The sequence below is a fragment of the Embiotoca jacksoni genome, unplaced genomic scaffold (assembly GCF_022577435.1).
Source record: "Embiotoca jacksoni isolate LCO1_2020_lvr unplaced genomic scaffold, fEmbJac1.0.p SCAF_4, whole genome shotgun sequence".
In the NCBI taxonomy this organism is placed as follows: domain Eukaryota; kingdom Metazoa; phylum Chordata; class Actinopteri; family Embiotocidae; genus Embiotoca; species Embiotoca jacksoni.
In genome coordinates, this window is record NW_027185392.1 from 8,616,227 (window position 1) to 8,636,742 (window position 20,516).

General features: G+C 40.0%; 4 protein-coding genes across 4 annotated transcripts; 2 read left to right on the forward strand and 2 right to left on the reverse strand.

Moving 5' to 3' along the window:
- The first annotated feature begins 1,318 nt into the window (after nt 1–1,318).
- LOC138209576 (uncharacterized) lies at nt 1,319–5,318 on the forward strand. The gene is made up of 6 exons (XM_069168252.1): nt 1,319–1,494; nt 1,638–1,783; nt 1,935–1,996; nt 2,097–2,210; nt 4,479–4,577; nt 5,049–5,318. The coding sequence occupies exons 1-6, from the start codon at nt 1,375–1,377 to the stop codon at nt 5,228–5,230; spliced, it is 723 nt and encodes a 240-aa protein (XP_069024353.1). The 5' UTR covers nt 1,319–1,374; the 3' UTR covers nt 5,231–5,318.
- A 1,262-nt stretch (nt 5,319–6,580) lies between these two features.
- chic2 (cysteine-rich hydrophobic domain 2) lies at nt 6,581–12,731 on the reverse strand. Its single transcript, XM_069166980.1, has 6 exons — nt 12,353–12,731; nt 11,124–11,178; nt 10,141–10,296; nt 9,945–10,001; nt 9,786–9,845; nt 6,581–9,619 (listed from the first exon to the last, which is right to left on the reverse strand). The coding sequence occupies exons 1-6, from the start codon at nt 12,487–12,489 to the stop codon at nt 9,569–9,571; spliced, it is 516 nt and encodes a 171-aa protein (XP_069023081.1). The 5' UTR covers nt 12,490–12,731; the 3' UTR covers nt 6,581–9,568.
- A 1,216-nt stretch (nt 12,732–13,947) lies between these two features.
- On the forward strand, nt 13,948–15,924 carry rhbdd2 (rhomboid domain containing 2). The gene has a single exon (XM_069166978.1). It carries the CDS (start codon nt 14,148–14,150, stop codon nt 15,141–15,143), a length of 996 nt encoding a protein of 331 aa, XP_069023079.1. The 5' UTR covers nt 13,948–14,147; the 3' UTR covers nt 15,144–15,924.
- A 96-nt stretch (nt 15,925–16,020) lies between these two features.
- On the reverse strand, nt 16,021–19,362 carry LOC138208827 (OCIA domain-containing protein 1). Its single transcript, XM_069166979.1, has 8 exons — nt 19,190–19,362; nt 18,100–18,184; nt 17,913–17,966; nt 17,778–17,825; nt 17,296–17,425; nt 16,984–17,156; nt 16,353–16,514; nt 16,021–16,210 (listed from the first exon to the last, which is right to left on the reverse strand). The coding sequence occupies exons 1-8, from the start codon at nt 19,241–19,243 to the stop codon at nt 16,173–16,175; spliced, it is 744 nt and encodes a 247-aa protein (XP_069023080.1). The 5' UTR covers nt 19,244–19,362; the 3' UTR covers nt 16,021–16,172.
- Between the last annotated feature and the right edge of the window lie 1,154 nt (nt 19,363–20,516).

Sequence of the window (20,516 nt, forward strand, 5' to 3'; positions counted from 1 at the left end):
ACAGAAGGGAAGAGCGTCAGCCAGGTAAGTCAGGTAAAGTAAGTAGGCTCGTTCACCACCACTCAGCAGATTATTCTGTTGACTTTTGTTCCCAGAGCCAAATGTCTCCCAGCTCTCCGCTCCTCTACCTGCCTGTTTCTTTATTTCTTTATGTTTTGTTGTTGTTGTTGTTGTTGTTGTTGTTGTTGTTGTTGTTGGTCCGTGTCTGTTTTCTATTCCGCCCCATGCATCCTGTCTGCTCTCTGGGTTTTGTTTGCCGACCTGGATTTTTTTTTTTTTTTTAAACCATGTCCCATTGTACCGTGTGCAAAGCTCTCCTTTCGTTTGGACCTTTGGTATGCTGCGTTGGATCCTACCTCTTTACTTTACCAGTATCTTGTATTGTAGGTAATGTTGACTATATTTTCAAGTAACTCCTGAGCAGTAAAATGTTTATGATCAAATGTTTTGGTTATATTGAAATCCAAAGTACACAATTTCCTTTGAAATCCCGTGGAGCAAAAGTGTAAAATGTTCATCAATGCCATATTCAAACACGGTGCATACTCACTGCTCATTCAGTGATTCCTCTTGTTTAACTCGCTGTTCACAGTAGCAATAAAACCAGAAGTATTTAGAAATTTACTTCAATAAAAACACACCCTTTACAAAAACAGCAACAGAAGTAGAAGTACTTGTGTTGGTGCTGTGGAATTACTTTATATACAGAGCAGTATGCCATGTTATTGTGTGTCTTTTATGTTTTATGCAATCTGTCGTCAAACTAATTTAGATATTCTCATCTTTCTTTGACAAAAATGTTTGGACTTTCAATTCTTTGACTCCAATGATTAAAAATCAATTCAATTCAGTTTCATTTGAATTGTAAAATCACCGTGCAGTATTGTCCTGAAGTATTTTACAATTAGAAGTACAGAACATACGGGAAGCAAATAAGATGATAAAAAAACACATTAAAACACAAACATTTGAGACAGCTACAAAGATATGATTTATCAAAAAGGGAAGTTTAAAGCCTAATCTTAAAAGTAGAGAGGGTGTGCCTCCCACACCCAAACTGGGAGCTGGTTCCACAGCCGAGGGGCCTGGAAGCTGAATGTCCTGCCTCGCATTATACTCGTGGAAACACAAAGTGTCAGTGACATCAGTGAGGCCTGATGCAATATTTTAAATCAATGAAATGTGTTTTTGAATGCAGGACTTCGACATGAGTCCTGCGGAAAGAGCAATGTTCATCAGCATTCGGAGCCAAAAGAAATCAAGGCTATATTGCAACACATAAGTAAACAACTGAGGACTTTGTCATTCAGTGAGGAGAGCTGTGGAACTTAAAAGCACTTTAAGGCTTCTACCTACTCAAACAGCGGGCGAGCCATGATGGAGTTTGTTCATGTTGCTGTGGCTGTGTTCAGTCTTCTGTCTGTTGGACACTCGGCTCCTGTGACCAGCTGTGAAAGCCTTACCCAACCTCTCCAAATCCAAGGAAGAGATCAGGTAAGAAACTCTGCTACCTCACCTGTCATCTCTCTCCGTCTCTTCTGTTTGCATGCTTTATTTTCACGCTTGACGGAAATTACACAGTGCAGTAATGTTACCGTTTGTCCTCTTATACAACTGAGAAACACTGTCTCTTTCAGCTGCTGGGGAAATGGATATTCATAGCAGAAAGCACAGACATACCTGGCGGCAAAGTGCTGACGAAGATGTTTGTGGACAGCAGCTGGTTGAACAACACGGCTGCTGATGACAGTGACGGCATCAATAGTTTTCAGATTCAGAAAATGTAATTTAAAACCCAATTTTAAGGATTGTATGGTGATTTGTGAGTTCTGTTCCAAGCAACGATGACTCGGGTTATTTCGGTCCCAAAATCTAGTCTCCAGTGATGCTGTTTGTTGAAAGACAATTCAGTCTTTAATTTTTTCTTTTGAAAGGTTTGGCCTCTGCATAAGTCTCTCGTATAACCTGACTATAAAGAACAACGCTCTCACCACCTGTGAGTAGTACTGAGGGAACCTGAAGCACAAACAGATTTCGACTTTGCGTCCTGCCTTGTAACAACCCTTTTTGTATATGTTGTATGTTTGTGTTGTCAGTTCAACCTTTCAATGGTTCTGCCACCATGCTGAATACCCGCTGTCCTGACTGTGTTGTTTTCTACTCAACAAACACCATTGGAAGAAGCACATTCAGAAGTCTCCAGATCCTGAGTAAGAACTAACACTGTCACGCTGATGACATGAATTCACAACAAATATTCCAGCTATCTATATATAGATAGAGATATATCTATCTCTATATCTATATAGATATCTATATCTATATATACAGTGGGTACGGAAAGTATTCAGACCCCTTTAAATTTTTCACTCTTTGTTTCATTGCAGCCATTTGCTAAAATCAAAAAAGTTCATTTTATTTCTCATTAGTGTACACTCAGCACCCCATCTTGACAGAAAAAAACAGAAATGTAGAAATTTGTGCAAATTTATTAAAAAAAAGAAAAACTGAAATATCACATGGTCATAAGTATTCAGACCCTTTGCTCGGTATTGAGTAGAAGCACCCTTTTGAGCTAGTACAGCCATGAGTCTTCTTGGGAATGATGCAACAAGCTTTTCACACCTGGATTTGGGGATCCTCTGCCATTCTTCCTTGCAGATCCTCTCCAGCTCCGTCAGGTTGGATGGTGAACGTTGGTGGACAGCCATTTTCAGGTCTCTCCAGAGATGCTCAATTGGGTTTAGGTCAGGGCTCTGGCTGGGCCAGTCAAGAATGGTCACAGAGTTGTTCCGAAGCCACTCCTTTGTTATTTTAGCTGTGTGCTTAGGGTCATTGTCTTGTTGGAAGGTGAACCTTCGGCCCAGTCTGAGGTCCAGAGCACTCTGGAAGAGGTTTTCTTCCAGGATATCTCTGTACTTGGCCGCATTCATCTTTCCTTCAATTGCAACCAGTCGTCCTGTCCCTGCAGCTGAAAAACACCCCCATAGCATGATGCTGCCACCACCATGTTTCACTGTTGGGATTGTATTGGGCAGGTGATGAGCAGTGCCTGGTTTTCTCCACACATACCGCTTAGAATTAACGCCAAAAAGTTCAATCTTGGTCTCATCAGACCAGAGAATCTTATTTCTCATAGTCTGGGAGTCCTTCATGTGTTTTTTGGCAAACTCTATGCGGGCTTTCATATGTCTTGCACTGAGGAGAGGCTTCCGTCGGGCCACTCTGCCATAAAGCCCCGACTGGTGGAGGGCTGCAGTGATAGTTGACTTTGTGGAACTTCCTCCCATCTCCCTACTGCATCTCTGGAGCTCAGCCACAGTGATCTTTGGGTTCTTCTTTACCTCTCTCACCAAGGCTCTTCTCCCACGATTGCTCAGTTTGGCTGGACGGCCAGGTCTAGGAAGAGTTCTGGTCATCCCAAACTTCTTCCATTTAAGGATTATGGAGGCCACTGTGCTCTTAGGAACCTTGAGTGCTGCAGAACTTATTTTGTAACCTTGGCCAGATCTGTGCCTTGCCACAATTCTGTCTCTGAGCTCCTTGGACAGTTCCTTCGACCTCATGATTCTCATTTGCTCTGACATGCACTGTGAGCTGTAAGGTCTTATATAGACAGGTGTGTGCCTTTCCTAATCAAGTCCAATCAGTTTAATTAAACACAGCTGGACTCCAATGAAGGAGTAGAACCATCTCAAGGAGGATCAGAAGAAATGGACAGCATGTGAGTTAAATATGAGTGTCACAGCAAAGGGTCTGAATACTTATGACCATGTGATATTTCCGTTTTTCTTTTTTAATAAATTTGCACAAATTTCTACATTTCTGTTTTTTTCTGTCAAGATGGGGTGCTGAGTGTACATTAATGAGAAATAAAATGAACTTTTTTGATTTTAGCAAATGGCTGCAATGAAACAAAGAGTGAAAAATGTAAAGGGGTCTGAATACTTTCCGTACCCACTGTATGTATATATATATATATATATATATATATATAACATAGAGAGAGAGAGAGAGAGAGAGAGAATCTCTTAGGGTTGTTGCTACCATCTCACTGTAATGGTGGACATTACATGAAACATTATGCTTAAGTACAATGTTCAGTTACATGTACTCAAGTATTGTATTCCTAGGCCTATAAATTATAAATACAATATGAACAATAGTTAATAATGTATATTTCCATCGCTTTGATTTAATAATGTCACCAATATAATCATGCTTGCTCATAAAAAGTGTTATTGTCTAATTTCAGTCACTATTGGTTCCTGAAAATGTTTCAGAATAAAAGCCTTGTTAAGAAAATAAAGATTTCTGTCTACTGAAACGCTAGATGGCCAACACTATCACCCTTGGTGCCACGCCTCTAGCATCAGTCGTATCCTCGTATTTTAATCTCTGAAGTGACATAAATAAACCTGTTTATAAGCCCAGTAGTGCTGCAGAGGTCCTACGCTAACACTTGTTCTGTCTTTCAGGTAGGAGAAGTAAGGTGAGTGCTGCTGAGCTGGAAGAGTTTAAGAAGCAGGTAGAGTGTCTGAACTTGACGTCACCTGCTATCCTGGAGCCAGAAAAAGGTATGCACATTTTTAAATGTGTTATCTGAATGCAAGGCTTTAAAGCCATAACTGTTATTTTTCTCGTACAGTACATCCCCTGAGGTTATGGATCGTCACGGTTCTTACATTTTCTCATAATGTGCAATGTTTATTGCGTGTGTTTAATGTGTATGAAAACAGAATTAATTGTTTACATTTTTACAAGTCAACATAAAAAGTAGATTGTGTCTTCATTACATACAGCAGATGCAGGAAAATCGTATGGTGTAACTAAGAACAAACAAAATACATTGCAGTCTGTAGCAAAAGCATTTTGTCAAATGAACTAAAACAGGAAAAGAGGGATTCCTGAAGTTCATCATCTCCTAACTTTATTCCGTTAAATCAACCTATATTTTGTTCACAACCATGGTCAAGAAGGTTGTACATTCATGAACTGCATTTTCCCTGGAATAAATTTAAAGTAATTCACATTTTTCTACCTCCCAGGTTTTTGCCCAGATCCGACTCTCTCACAAGAAATAAAGACCATTGATTTCACTGATCACCTGAAAAAATTGGGCTCCGACGACTGGAACCTCATTGAGAAGATTTTCAGGAGTGATGGTGGAATCAAGACACTCATCAACATGATCTCCAGTGCTTTTGCTAAATTAAAGCTACAGCGCTAACTTTGTTAGAAGTGTAATCAAATGCCCACGTAATTCATGTCTGTAATTAGAATTTTGTCACTAAAAATAAAGAGACTGCTCTACAGCATGACTCATTTAGATTTGGTCATTTACTGAAACTGACATAAAAAAATTTAAACCAAACAATTCTGAATGGAGGACTTTGACAGTACAAACTTTAATAGCTTCCTAAATGGAAGTCCAAAGAAACGTTCTCTTTCTCCCACCTTAAACAAGATTAAAACACGAGTAAATATGTTGGGACTTGGCAACGTCATGTTGGCTGAGCCCTTAATGACCCACTTGAAAAGGCACAATCAGTAAACCATGATGGAGTTTGTTCATGTGTTCAGTCTTTGTCTTGACAGTCAGCTCCTGTAAACAGCTGAGAGTCTGATGTCTTGAAATCCAAGAGAGATAAGGTTAGTAGTTCTTTTTTCCCCCCAAAATTATATTGTTTTTTTCAGCTCGTAACTTAATAATGTGGTTTCTTCTTGTGACATTTTTTTTTAACTGTGTCATATTCAGCCTCTTTTCCTCTGCCTTTATCAGCTTAACTGAACTCACTTTTTTTGGTTTTCCTTTGAGCAAAAGTTGTGGATAGTACCTGTTACTACTTTTGGTATCGTCTCCGCTGAGGTTATCAAGCAAGCTGAGGTGATTCTAAAAGGTGATGTAAGATTTGTCAGAGAATCATTACATCTCTGCGTCGCAGCATGTACAACTTGTAACATCCTGCACAAACCCTCAACAGTTAACTGTAGGCAAGCTACAGTTGTGGCTGCCATTATGTTTTCAACAGGACAACTCAACTAATTGCAACCCATAAAACCACATGGCAATCAATCGAGGAGGTGGTTGGTAGCCTGGTGTTACTAATTTGCTAGTGTGTTTGACGCGCTGAAGATAATGTCATGGTACTTTCATTCTGCACTGCTATAGTAAAGAAACCACATTGACAAGTAACTATTTGAAGTGGAAAATGAAATCCGGAAAAGGATTTTGTATCAAAAACAAGTGGAGTCGAGTAGAGCCGGTACTGGCAGTAAAAAAAGATGACCGTAGAAAACAGCCCCATTTAACCAGGTGAGATGGTCAATTTGTTATCGTGTAAAATAAGGCTGTTCAAATATTTGTACTGGCCATGTACCTGCACAAATAGATCTGAACTTTGTGTCCAGCACTTGACTCTCATGGAAGGAGTTGTCCAATATCAAGTAGAGTGGAGAGTGAGTCAAGTTGCCTTCGTTGTAAAGTACTTTAAATCACAGGGTCACAGCGTGAATCTTCAATCACTTTACGACGCCGAAAAAGAAAACTTCACTTATATTTAAATCAGAAATCATTGAGTTGAAGAAGAGGATGCCCATAGCCTTGTTTATTGGTAGTTTATTACTGTACATACATCTGCTCATGAGTTATGTACTTATCTCTCTCTCTCTCTCTCACACACACACACACACACGCACAACACTCAAGATTATATAAAAAGGACAATTTTTTCTGTGCAGGATTCAATCACAGTCAGATCTATGAAGAACATGTGCATCTGCATACACCGTGCACATACACACACACACACACACACCACAAATATATGCATATGGCCTTATGCCTTGATTTACACAGAATAGACCATAGTCCAAAATATAGAAAAGTGATAGATGAACCAATAGGCAAACCAGCAGTAATCAAGTGAATTTGGATTTTTGAACCAATTAACTAACACTACGTCTGTCTTTGTGGGTCCGCGGCACGTTTGCTTCCTTCTCTATCTGAACAGGAAGACCACAGAAACATTGTTGTTTTTTAGTTCAGGATATTTTTCATTTTCCAAACAAACTCCGAACGCATTATTTTACAATTGTTCAGGTAACGTGTGATCTGTGGACTTTAACTTGACACCCTGGTGCAACTTTGGAACATACCTGACAGTGAGATTTTGCAATGCTACATTTAGTTGTTTATCGAGTATAATCCCCTGAGTGCGACCAATACAATCAGCAGAGCTGCGTGACCTAAACCTAAGTGGCTTTATTCAAATTTGTTTAATCTAGTAGTCTTCCTATCAGGATATTTTTTTTTACAAAGGTATGCAGAGTGGGAAAAGCTTAATATATACCGTAATCAAAAATGTACTTCTTTTTCCATTTACCTTTTCTTCTACTTGCTGGCAAATTTTAATCAAGATGAAATGTGCTTCATGTTATGATCTATAACTTGGTGGTAACGGTTGTAAAAATAGTAACCTTTATCATGAAGCAGGATTTTTAGCTAGTAGATAGATAATTGAATTTATCTGAGCCTAGAACAACTTTTTTTTTTTTTTTTTCACTTAAGCCTACATGAATCAATGTGTTACCATTGTATGAATGTGGTATTGCAAACTTTTTTTTTTTTTTTTTTTGCCATGTCCAACAATTGCTTTCCTCTCAGATTCGTTACTCGTTTCCACACTTTTGATGGAAAGGTGTACACCGTTAGCTGCTAAATGCTGCTGTGTTCTGTAACAAGTTGCTAACCGTGTCTGCTGTTTGGTGCTGCGCAGGAAGCATACAGTGTGTTCAGCTGCCTGCTGCTGGAAACAGTGACAGCAAACATAGACAGTAAACCAAAACATCAAAACAATGAGCTGAAAGACACCAATGTGCTGAAAGACACAGAGTGGGGGTGATAATTCTCCGTAGACTCATCCGTTACTAATAACCTTTTTTTTCTCCACATTACACAGTCATAACTCTTTTTGTTAATATAAAAAACATCGATCAGTGCAACTTCAGGTCCATGTTCCTGATTTGGGAGCAGCCTGGTTCTACTTAAAGCTAACTTTAGTAATCCTGCTCCATGATACAGAACCCTGGCAGCACAAGTCGCCTGACAAAGAGGACCTAACCGCTGGCTTTTAAGCCTAAGATCTAAAACAGAGGAACTTTCTGACGTGCGTCCCCGCTTTTCACTTTAACACTAACATGAGTAAAGCCAAGGTCAGCAGAGAAGTAGGACAGGCCATGTAAAGGTGTTAAGGACAAAGCGATTGTGTGCTTTAGTGTCGACACATGACTACGGAGAAAAGAAAACAACCATGGCATTCATTTGCAAAAAAAAAAAAAAAGAAAGAAAAAAGAAAGAAAAGACGCCTATTTCACAAATGTACATATTATATGCACATTCACACGCTTACAAGTTACAACAAAAAAACAACAGATTCATTATGGCAAAGAAATACTTCAAAGGAAGAACCCTGCTTAACAGAGTTCTCTCTTCATGTATGATTTGTCCATTTTTTTTTTTTTGCTTACATTTCTGTTTGACACACAGTTAAGTAAGCATCCTCTGTCTCTTTCAAAATAACAGTAAACAAATCTTCAGATACTAAAAAAAAAATATATATATATATATTTTTTTTCTGTTCATCATCAGTGGCCGTCTTTCCACTTGTTCCACGGCGACTCGGAGGCAGTTGCTAGGCAGCCAGTCCGTCACCCGGACGCACATAGAGAACAAACTGTTCCAGGTAAACTGTGTAGCATGAAGACCCATTCATACTATGGACAGTACAGTCAGAGTGTGTGATTGTCACTCGGTTAGGGTGATGCACAGTGAAGTGTGCAGAGACATGAAAGGAGGCGAGGAGAAGTCTGGTAGTCGGAGAGTGACGTTACGCAGTTCAGCTGTTTGGCCACTGGCCCAACATGTTCCTGTTAAGACGAGTCTGTCCGCTACAACGTCGATTTGGATGAAGGCTCCTTTGGAGTTCCAGGTCATGTTGCCTCAACAGCCTCTAGAAAGGCTCTAGAGCACCAAACCAGCTGTTAAAAAAGCACTGGGGTGTATTTCTTTTTTTTTTTGCAGGTGATGTTGGCAGAGTGACATGAAAGTGTTTGTTTTATCATGGTCTGACTGAGCCATGTGCTTAGGTTAGGGAACAAAGAAGTGACAAAATTCCAGTTGTGGCTCACAGGTCTCAATTAAAGAGTCCTGTCTCCTGCTCCAGTTCCAAAACCCATAGCAATGCCCGCCGGCTGGTTCTCCTCTGGCAACCCTTAGGCCGGGGCCAGTTAGCAGGGGCTACGACAGTGTGCCAGTTTGCCCAATAGGTCATGATTTAAAGGTGAATTCACTCCAAAAACAAGTGTGGGGCAGCTGGATTTGTAAACAAGGCCGTAAGATAGGGTATTTAATGGGGGAGCAGGTCAAAGAGGAAAAAAAGAGCAAAGATCAATGTAAACACAAATACTGGAGTATTTCAGGAAGGGTAGTTATTCAGGAGCTTTACAGCCATTGTGGTCTGTGACAGAGCTGGGCAGCAGTGGAGGTTTCAGATCAGCTGCGGTCGGGTTAGTCTGGTCTGAAGATGGGGATCTTGGGTAGAAATTCTATTAGGATGACCTGCAGGGTGATAAGAGAACAAGCTCTTAGTGCTGGGTCAGGGATGAAGGTGCAAGCAGTATTTAGTGCCACACACCTTTTTAAGCGGTAGATACTTTTGCTACAATGCTCCTCGCAAAGAACAAACCGGTACAGAGCTTAAAAATGAATCACAACAACTACTTACGTATTCCATCATGTTGTTGGTTTCGCACTTCCTTTTGCTTAGTCTCCAATGCAAACACAACTACAAAATAGAGCGCAATAGCGATCAGAGAATTTTTATAACACGTCTTAAAAGTTCACTATCAACCTACACTTATCCATTCATGCCCTCACTCCTCACCTTGTGATAAAGTCTGCTGTTCTCCCACTCCAACAGTTTCTCTATCGATCTTCTTGTCTGGAAAGCAAACGCGACATCACACATTAACCTACTGCTGAATTCTTTGTCGATTTGGATTTACTGATGTGGCTGCAGGATGCAACAGAATTTGACGTGTTTGCATATTGGTGAGGGACAGTGCGGACGGGTATCTCACCCTCTTGCTGAGGCAGATGACAGGCCACAAACTGAAGCCTAATGTGCAACAGCAGCAGAGGCAGCCACACAGGAGCCACCGCACATTCACTGGCAGCGTCTTCCTCAGGCAGCTGTTTACACGGTTGATACTGGCTTTAAATTCCTCCGGCGCCACCTACGTGTTGATAGAACAGCGATTACACGAGGGTGGATCGAAGGTTCTGAGACTGCTCGTGTTGTGCGCGAACGCGGTGCAGCAACATTATGTGCCGCAGGAGGAAGCTATGAACTTTGTGAATACAATTTCTAAGTTATGTTGCTTCTTTAAAAAAGAGCACCCGAGTTGCGCAGGTTGTACGTGAGCAGTGGACACAGCGCATCAGCAAGTTTACCATCGACTCGAGCAGAGAGCGCACACATTTTTGGGTCAAACTGGTGAAATCTACACCTGGGACCCTTAAATACTTTCTCAAATCTACAGCAATAATGAGCCGGCTCAGGTGTTTCGAGTGAAATTCAGATTTGGATCCCTGTGACATAAACTTTGCTGTGCGCTCTGGGAGAAACCCCAGATGAACCGGGACCGGTCATCACAAAAATGTGTGCAACTCAGCTTTTGATGTTGATCAAGCAACAAAACTGGGAATACTTATTCACCAAGTTATAGAGCTTCTCTCTGCTCCATGTACATCATAGTGCTGCACACCATTTGCACGCAATAGAAACAGTTTCTGAACTTTTCAAATCTCACAGTGACAGTTTAAATATTCTTAGGTGTCCGGTTTATATTTTTCAGAATTTTACACAGCCGTAGATATTTAATTTTTGTTTTGTATTGGTGAGCAGATGACGAATGGAGAAAGGACAACAATAGGCCCTCCAGAGGATTTAAACTATTTTAAACTGTGGTACTTAACCAGTATTTGTTGAAATGTAAATCTTGTTGTAAAGCAAATGTGCCAGTGTCATTGTTAACTTGCAAAATAATTACAACACACTTACCTTTCCTGTTAGTGCTGAAGGAAATTCTGACTCGAATTTGTTACTAAGCCCAAACCTGCAGGGTGAAGAGAAACAAACATTGCATTCAGTCAAATATAAAACTACAGCGCCCAGCAGCTATCAGAGTTAAAATAACATTGTTTACACTACTATGTACCGAGACAGACCTTTTAAGCAGTACCATCACTTTTGCCAGAGCCCCATAACAAAGACACGCTGTTACGATAACATCAAAATAGAAACCATTTAATATTTCATCAGAACTATTTAACGGATGTCAAAGATGATGCACAGTTGTGTTAGGACACCCAAACCCAAATATAATATCTGTGTGCTTTAGTCCTTAATCAAACGGAGTATATTACACAGAAGCTGCCTTTTAAAGATGGCTTGATTAAATGAATCGTAAACTTATTGTGTATACGTCTAAATATTTAGGCTTGTAACATTGTTTTTCATGCCAATAAAGATGCCAACTTTGAACTGGATTGTTTAAAAGAGCACCGACGAATATTGTAGTACTTAACCGTGTAAAAGAGTGGTGATCCGAATACATGTTATTTTCCTGTACGGTTGCAACAGATGAACCCACAATATATAGTTAAGACACTGCTTTCGGTTTGCAGCTAAACTCTCTGGGTGCTCCTACGATTGGAAACGACAACCAGGAACTTCTGACTGCTGCCATCATTTATGATGACATTACGCTTGAAATAGAAGAATGTCGATGCAATTGTCAATTTTTAAAGTACAAGTTATTACTAAAAGAGATGGTAAAATTAATTAATACATGTAATTCGCTGGTAAGGGTATCAAATGACCCGCATCCCCTCGATGTGATATGTTGACCTGCTGGGTACAGAAGCAGCTCGGGGAGTCAAAGTGTTCCTAGTTCCGGCAAAGTGAAACAAGCATTTACTGACACGCTGTCTTCACGTGACACGAGCTAAAATAACAGCATCACGCAATAAAGTGGTCGATGCAGAAAGTGTACATTCACATCAGGCCAGCTAAAAACGAAAAAGCCAAATCTAATCAGAACAGCCCTCGCTTGTTCACCCGAGTTAGCTCGCTGCTAAGTTAGTGGCTAGCTGGCTACGCTAAACCACCAGAGGCTAAACCGAGTTAGCAGCCAATCTCCGCCGGAGCCCGCTGCGGGGCTGCCGGTCGTTTCGCGGCCACGGTTAACCCCCTCGTCTCGCTCCCCGTGAGCCTCGCCGGTCGCTTACACAGTGACGTGGCCGGACCCTCGCACTACCACCGGGTCCGGGGCGTACTTGAGGAGCTGTTCCTCCGCGGCCCTGTCCTCGTCCTCCTCCTCTTCCTCCTCCTCCTCTTCGTAGATTTCGTCAAAGTCCTCCATCATCGCACGACTCGGCCTCGCGCTTCCCGAGAGAGACACGATGCCGACGAACAGTGAAACCTTACCGAGGGAGGGGAAAAAAAAAAAAAAAAAAAAAAAAGGGGGGCACGAAACGAATCAGGGGAAAAAAAAAAAAAAACGACCACAAGGAATATCAAGAAGTCCCGGAGACGAAACAGTTCACATCGTCCAGCGAGCTCCGAAACAAAACATCAACATCCGCCGCAGTAACCGTACGACACCGGAAGGGGGACAGGCGTGCTGACGTCAATATTAGAAATACTCAATTTAAAAAAGAATTACTTTCCAACATGCAGAATTTGTCTTTTTTGTTTGTTTGTTTTAAACGTGCTTTATACTACATGTTGCACACTTTTCTACACTCGTCCTGTGAAAACGGAAACTGTTTAAATGGAATAAAAAACAAATCGAACAAACCTTTTTTTTTTTTTTTTTTTTTTTTTTTTTCAATCTTTATAGTACAAAAAGTGAATACAGAAAATAATTAAGTAACAATCAGTCACAAGATAAACCGAGCCGACTGCCAGGAGACTATAAATGGTCAGAGGACAATATTCATTCATTCATATGTTAAATGACGCGCCCAAACTCTTAATAGTCTTTTAATCTTGGGAGGAGAGTGCATGAGAGTGATTTTCATGTAATGCTTGGTTTCATTTTAAAATACAATCAACATTGACTTGGAATTTGGATTAGTGAAATTTTGCTAATAGTATGATGAGGTTAATTTTTGTATTCACCTATAATATATAAACGTTATTGCCATTAGATTTATCGAAACCAAACATAACATTATCTTGGCATAAATTGGAAATTAAAACCGATATTATCAATTATAAGTCTACCTACGTCCTTCCCTAGCATGGGTGCAGTTAATAGGCGTATCAGGGAGTACAATGAGAATGAACAATTTATATATTAGTTTTCAGTTTGGTGAGAAACTGATATGCAGGATAAAATATGTAAATGATTTTAGAGACTTCTCCAATTCAACCAATACTTATAAGGCAAAGTTAAATTGTTTTTCCCAAATGTGGTGTTTTGTAAAGCTATCCCAGTGAGTAACAACATTGAGAATAGTGACAGCATCACTTTGAAATAAACTATATATTTTTTTGTAGTAGTATCAGTAGTCGTAGCGAAACCGGAAGTTGAGCAAATTCTCCTTCAAAACACGTCATTGACCATCGTTGGTAAAACTCAGATTTAGTCTTACTCTTGGACATACATACTATGGATATCTGAATTTTACAGTTCGGACTCACATAAATCTTAGATAAATAAATATTTTGACTGATGCACGCGGTTAAACAGAGATTTCTCTTAATGAATGTGCTACTTTGCGTCAAAAGATTTTATTTTGAAAGTTGTAACGAGAAGTATTTTTTTTTTTAAGCTCTCAAGCTAACCTGCTCGCCTCATTCTGCCAGAAGAAACGATTGAACAGGAAGTCTTGTGAAATGTTTCCATCAAAAATACCGGATAGCTAAATGTAAAAAGCTTAGTTATCCATCACCAATTGCAGCAGCCATCGGCGCAAAGGAATCTGGAAATGGCAGTACTTCCTGTTCGGGACACTGATCAGTCACTTTGGTAAACTTTTACTTCAGCCTTTTAGCCGTGGAAGTCTTAAATCCAAAATGATACTGACGGAGTACTTTAAGATGGCCTTAAAAGCTGTCAAAGATGTCGTTCCTGTTCTCACCAGCGGGATTTTCACAGTGGTCCTTCTGTCGTGCGTTTTGTTTGGTATTCAAACATATTTCAGCTTAACGCAAGGCGTCTTCAGCGTTGGTGCAAGTGTTTTTCAAAACGGACACCTCCACAGGCTTTTTATGTATCCCTTTTACCACAAAACGTTTGCTCAGTTGTTGCTGAACATCGCAGCCCTGGTGTTTCTCAGTGGCAGCCTGGAGAAAGGTGTCGGGACGGTCCGGTTCCTGTTCCTGTTCCTCCTGCTCTCCTCCACCACGGGCTTGTTTTACAGTTTCATTGATCTCCTGCAGGATGACAGCATCCAGGGCCACACCGAGGGGTTGGTTCCCGTGACCCTGGCCTGTGTGGCTCTAACTACCATGCACACAAAGATGACCAAAGGTTTTCTGTGTGGAGTCAGTTTCCCGACCATGGCCCTCCCCTGGGTGTTCCTCATGTTCACTACTGCCCTCATCCCTCACAGTGTGCTGCCCTGCAACATCATAGGCATCCTGATTGGGTGGATGTATGGTAAAGGATGGTTCTCTCTTCTGAACATGTCTGAGGCCAGCGCTGCACTTTTGGAGAAGATGATGCCTTTCAGGTTGTTAAGGAGCCTCAGCTGTGTTATGTTTGTCCCTGCTTCCACAGAGGACAGGAGGAAGACCCTGCTTCCACAAATCAATCCTACTCCTGGGTCTTACCCGGTCCAGGCCTATGCTCCGTTGTCCAGCGTTAACTCTGCTCCCATTGCGTCCATGACGTACGAAGGCTGGCCTCACTCGACCAGTGCTGTGTCCTGCCACACGGCACCGCTCAATCTTCATGGACATGACTCAGCACACAGCTTTGGGCTAAGTCACGGACATTTTTCAGCGCAGAGTTATGGACACAGCTGCAACCACAATCACGGTCATAGTCACGGACAACAACAGTTGTGATTATTTATGTGATTTCTTTACAACATCGCAACGATGAAGATGAGCCTTATTCCGTCAATACCTCTCTTTTTTTCACTGTTAAACATTTTTGGGCTTGTGCAGCAACTGATCATTGGGTTGTGTCATATATGATGTCAAATTAGTGAATTCTCTGCCTGCTTGTATACTTAAATTATGTTTCTATGAATGTTTAAATATTGTGGGTGACTTTTGTAAATATACAATATAACATTTTACTTTTTTGTCAAGGAAAAAGCAGAAAAAGGAAAAAATGGATCAGTATCACTTTATTGTGTGAAAAATAATTTTTTGTAAAAAGATAGTATTACATTACGACATACAACCTTTTTATGTTTTAACAAGAAACTCTTTTGACAATATACTGTTTTTTTACATAAAGTGTTACAATATCACTTGAATTGTCATGACGTGAAAACCATGACTGAATAAAACATTGCTGATAAGTGATAAACTGAGGAATAAAGCTCCACTGGACACCGACTTCTCATGTTAAAACATGAGACATTTCATGTTGTAACAAGATAAGTTTATGGTAATAACCTGATACATTTGTTTGTTCTAATAATGTGAAACTATCTTGTTATAGCAAGTTCAATATTTTATTTTAAGGTGAAAAAACTTGGTATAACAATAAATATTTCACGTTATGTTATATTGATCCATTTTTCTTTTTCTGTCATGGCAGCATATGCTTCTGTATATTTTCACTAATCAATAAGTAAAAAAAATATGTATAAAGTGAATTGGTGAATGTAATCCTGATGGCAAACCCATTGCGAATGGTAAAAGTGCTTTGAGACTGATAAAGTGCTATACAAATGCAGACATTTACAAATTAGCATCAAATCACAAAAACTTTAGTGCTCAAGCCATTTGGTTTTATTGACACTTGCAAATACATTAATCAGAAATTCACACAACTTCATGAAAAGTGGCCACTGAGATGCCTGCTTACTGCAGCATCAGTGACGCCAGACTACAGATCACATCTTCCATTCAGAAAAGGACTCATTCGTCCCAGTTGTCTCCATAGATGTTCTTCTTCACTGCAAGAAAACAGCGAGAAGGAGAAAAAAAATTAAGCAAGTCTTTCACAGATTAATTTATAGACGATGTAGTTGAGTATCCCCCTCTTTACATTCCCCTTTCCCACCATGTGTTACCCACATCTCTGCAGGAGCAGCTTACCCTCTTTCTTAGGTCTCACTAGCTCCTTCTCTGGTGCCGTTTTAAGCATTGTGTCAGCCTTCTGAGTGAGGGTGACCTCATAGTTCTCTCTGTTTTTGAGCCTCAGGTCCTCATAGAGGATGGGTTTCCTCCTGGGCTCCTCCTCTTCCACATATGCCTGGGCTGAAAGGTGATGGGACAAGGAAAAGGGACAAAGAGGGTTATGTCTACACGACAGTTTCAGTGAAATGTTAGGAAACCAAAATGGGCTCATTCTGTCACCCTTAGAAATAATAATGTTGTGACTAATTTGCACCCCAAGATGTCCATTATACAATGTTTACTTTTTGCAACAGTGCACCAAAAGTAACATTTATTGTTTGGCTTGGAACAGTAATGCTCAGCATGAGTGGAACAATATTAGCTGTTGTTACCGACTTCAAACATAACCAAAACATATTTTGGCCAATTGTAACATCTCCATCTTTGCTTCAGGACTTGCAATTTGAAAGCTTTATAGCGACTAACAACTAAGCTTCTAATAATTAATATAAGTTCAAAGTTGGAAATAATGGTGCAATATTCCCACCTTGAACAGCCTGTGTAACGGGAACTAATGTTTATGAATAGCTTGTTAAGCCCTCTGTAGTACCTTGAGCGCTGAAGTCATCTGTTTTGCCCATTTGCACAGGTGACTCCTGATTATAGCCGAATCCATTATTTCTGGTGGGAGGGGGCATTTGGCTCGGGGCTTCTGCTGCCTGGAACATAGTTTCGAATGACTGAGTGTCTGGGTCAGTCATCTCTGACTGAGGACCCTTGGAACTGGGAAGAGAGACACAAACAAGTGGTGAAGAGAATACTGCTGACAGATGGAGAAAGGATAGTAATCCAAAATGCTGCAACTACAGTAAACACAGCCTTCAGTGAGGGTAATTTCTCGTGTGTGTACTGTATCACTCACTATTGTGGAGACATTCCTGTCCTCTGTCTGAGGATCTCTCCCAGTGGGGAGTTCTCCAGCCTCCTGAACTTCTCCTGGCATGTTTTCATGTATGACAATTTCCCAGCCATGTAGCCACAGAAGCCAGCAACTGTAAGGTCACATACCCATTAAAAAAAAAAAATCATTACCCATCAAATGGTAAGCAAATATTTACTAAAGACGAATTTAGCCATAGAAGCAATTTTTCATATACAGTGTAATTCTTATTTTAATACTGCAGCAGGCATTTGTCATATCATATAATTCCTGATAACATCGGAACAAGTTTTAATATAAAGGGAAAACATCCAACTCAAGTTTTACTGAAATGGTTTGAGAGGTTGTTGTTGTTCGTAAAGGATTTCATTTAGATGCTGCAGTTTGTAAATTTTACCAAGAGGTCTTTTTAATATGAAGAAACTGCTTGCGTTATCCCCCAGATTTAACATTCATGAACTTACAGGCCACTTTGGGTAGAGATCCAAATCTTGGAGATGCAGACAAAGTCCCTAAAAATGTAAACACATTTTTGTCAATATTTTTCTACAATCATATCTCAGATATTTCCTTGATTCCTATGTTGTGCATAGTAATACCTCGCGTAACTAGGGCTTGAGTGATAGCCATGGTGACCACAGAGAAAGGCACCGCTGTGAAGAAAGCATATTCGTGTTGAGGTTAAAACGAAAGGATTCTTTAAAAAAAAAAACATAATTTCACCCTTTAGCTTTGGATTTAACATTAAATATTAATATGAGCTGCATGTGTAAAACAGAAACTTACACCTATAAAAAAAGCTCTCCTGGTTGCACTCTCTCAACACCCTCCTCTCGTCTTCTGTGGGGATGTAGTCCATATTCACCTGCGCCTGCAGATTAACACACACACAGACACACACACATACCTTATCTTAACTTTAATTCTGTTAGTTAACTGGCACTTGATATTTTAGCAATCCACGCAGACAGTCACACCCTCAATCTAATTAGATTAGAACAGCAGGACACCATGGACAGATTATAAAACAAAAGGCCCCTGGGCACAGACATGTTGTCTTACCACGGACCAGAACACTCAGACCGAAAGGGACACAAAACAATAACAAACAGACAAATTTATCCTTGTTTTTGTTTATCACATTTTGATTGTTTAACATCTTTTTGCAGTCACTTTGGTTGTTTCAAGTCTTTGCTCATTTTGTGTCACATTTTATGTCTCATCTTGATTGTTTTGGGGCTATTTTTGATCATTTTGAATGTCTTTGTGGTTATTGTATGTCTGGTGATTTTTTTTTTTTTCATCTGTTCTGGTTTCATTTAGGTCGTTTGCATCTATTTGTAAACCATTCTGTCTCTTTGAGGAGGTTTTGTGTCATATTTGAATAGTTTTGCATCTCGTTGTAGCCATCTAGTCTGATTGTGGTGATTTTACATCTCGTCATTTTATAACACTTCAGTTAGGTCACTTTTGCATCTCTGCTCGTCTCTCTTTGGGGTCATTTATTTTATTCCTTCGTGGTTGTTTTGCGTCTCATTTTTGCATATCTTCAAGGTCATTTTGTGACACAGTCATTTTGTGTTTCGTTTTGGTCATTTTGCATATTTGTTGTTGCCATTTCGTCTCTTAGTTTTACATCTTATCATTTCCGTTTCTTTCATCTCATTTTGAGTCTCTTTTCGGGAATGTATATTTCGGGTGTAAAACCAGGGGGGGCCCCCCCGGACTCCTCGGCCCTTGGGCCCGTCCCCGGTAGAGACACCATGCGTGATCTCTTCCTTAAACTGTTTCTGTCTGCAGTTCATTCAAAGTTGACGCCAGCTAACACTACCTAACAGATTAGCCTCTCCGATAACGTGTGTTTATCGGTGTTTACCTGCGTTGCTCTGCTCTGCTGCTCCTCTGTAAAACTTGTAGTAGTGGATGACATGTTGACTGCGATGCCACTGCTCACTGAGCCTTCAAAGCATGTAAATTAACAAAGTGTAAGTCACTCGGCAGACTGACTTATGTGTAGTGTTTGGTACAATGTCATAGCTCCTGCCGACACATACATAACCCGGAAGTAAAAAAAAAAAAAAAGTTGCATTTGCAACACTGGAAAAGAAAAGTGTTGGTGTCAATATCACTGCGCCAACGTGAACATATGGATAGAATTATCGTAGGAAAATGTAAAAAAAAAAAAAAAATCAAAAAAAAAAATCATCCATTACTGTTTTTGTGTACAAAATCAATCAGAGCAAGCTTTAAACCGGATCTTTTATTTTGAAAGTTCAATGGTGATGGTAAAAGTATGAACATGTAAACCTCCTCCCTCTAGTGGTTGTGGACCACATAACAGTCATATTCACATTCATATCTTTACTGATGCAAAACAATTATAACATCATTTCAGCATAGCAATGGATTAATTAGCATCTGACTATTTTTATGAACATTAATAAAAGTAGTGATAAATTTTTTTAACATCATATCATATTAGGCAACATTATAATTTTGCATAATATATTATGTGCATGTTACACAGTATTGCACATTTATAAGACTTCATACTTTAATATACTATTATAAATATTGTAATTATTATTCCTATGCTTATATATGTATACTTACATACAGCACACCTATAACCCCCGCAAAATTGTACAATTGAATGTCTGGCATAACAATATTTGCCCAGTTCACTTTTTGTATTGTAATGTACATTGTTTAAATAAATAAGTAAACATTTTCATCAACTAGATTTACTTCACGCTCCCAACACAGAGCGTGAATGTTTGTTTCCGTCTGTCTCTACGTGTTGGCCCTGTGTTGGACTGGTGACCTGTGCAGGGTGCACCCTGCCTTCGCCCAAAAGGGTGCTGGGATAGGCTCCAGCCTACCCCCCGTGACCATGTTCAGGATAAAGCGGGTATAAATAATGGACGGGTGGACAATGTTGTAGTAGCATTGTATGGTAACTAGGTGATGCTGTTGCTCTTGCAAATTGATTGACAACGATGGATTTGGTTGCCCTGTAGGCTTTATATCGGTTTGCATCAGAGTAAAAAAAACCCGTATTAACCAGGTAAAGCCTCAGAGAAAAGTATATATGTTTACCCTGGGAGAGTAAAAGACAATATAGAGAAAAAGTAGATCACCATAGTCTCATATTCATTGATAAACCTAAAAATAGAGGTACATTTTATCCTCTGTAGCTCCAG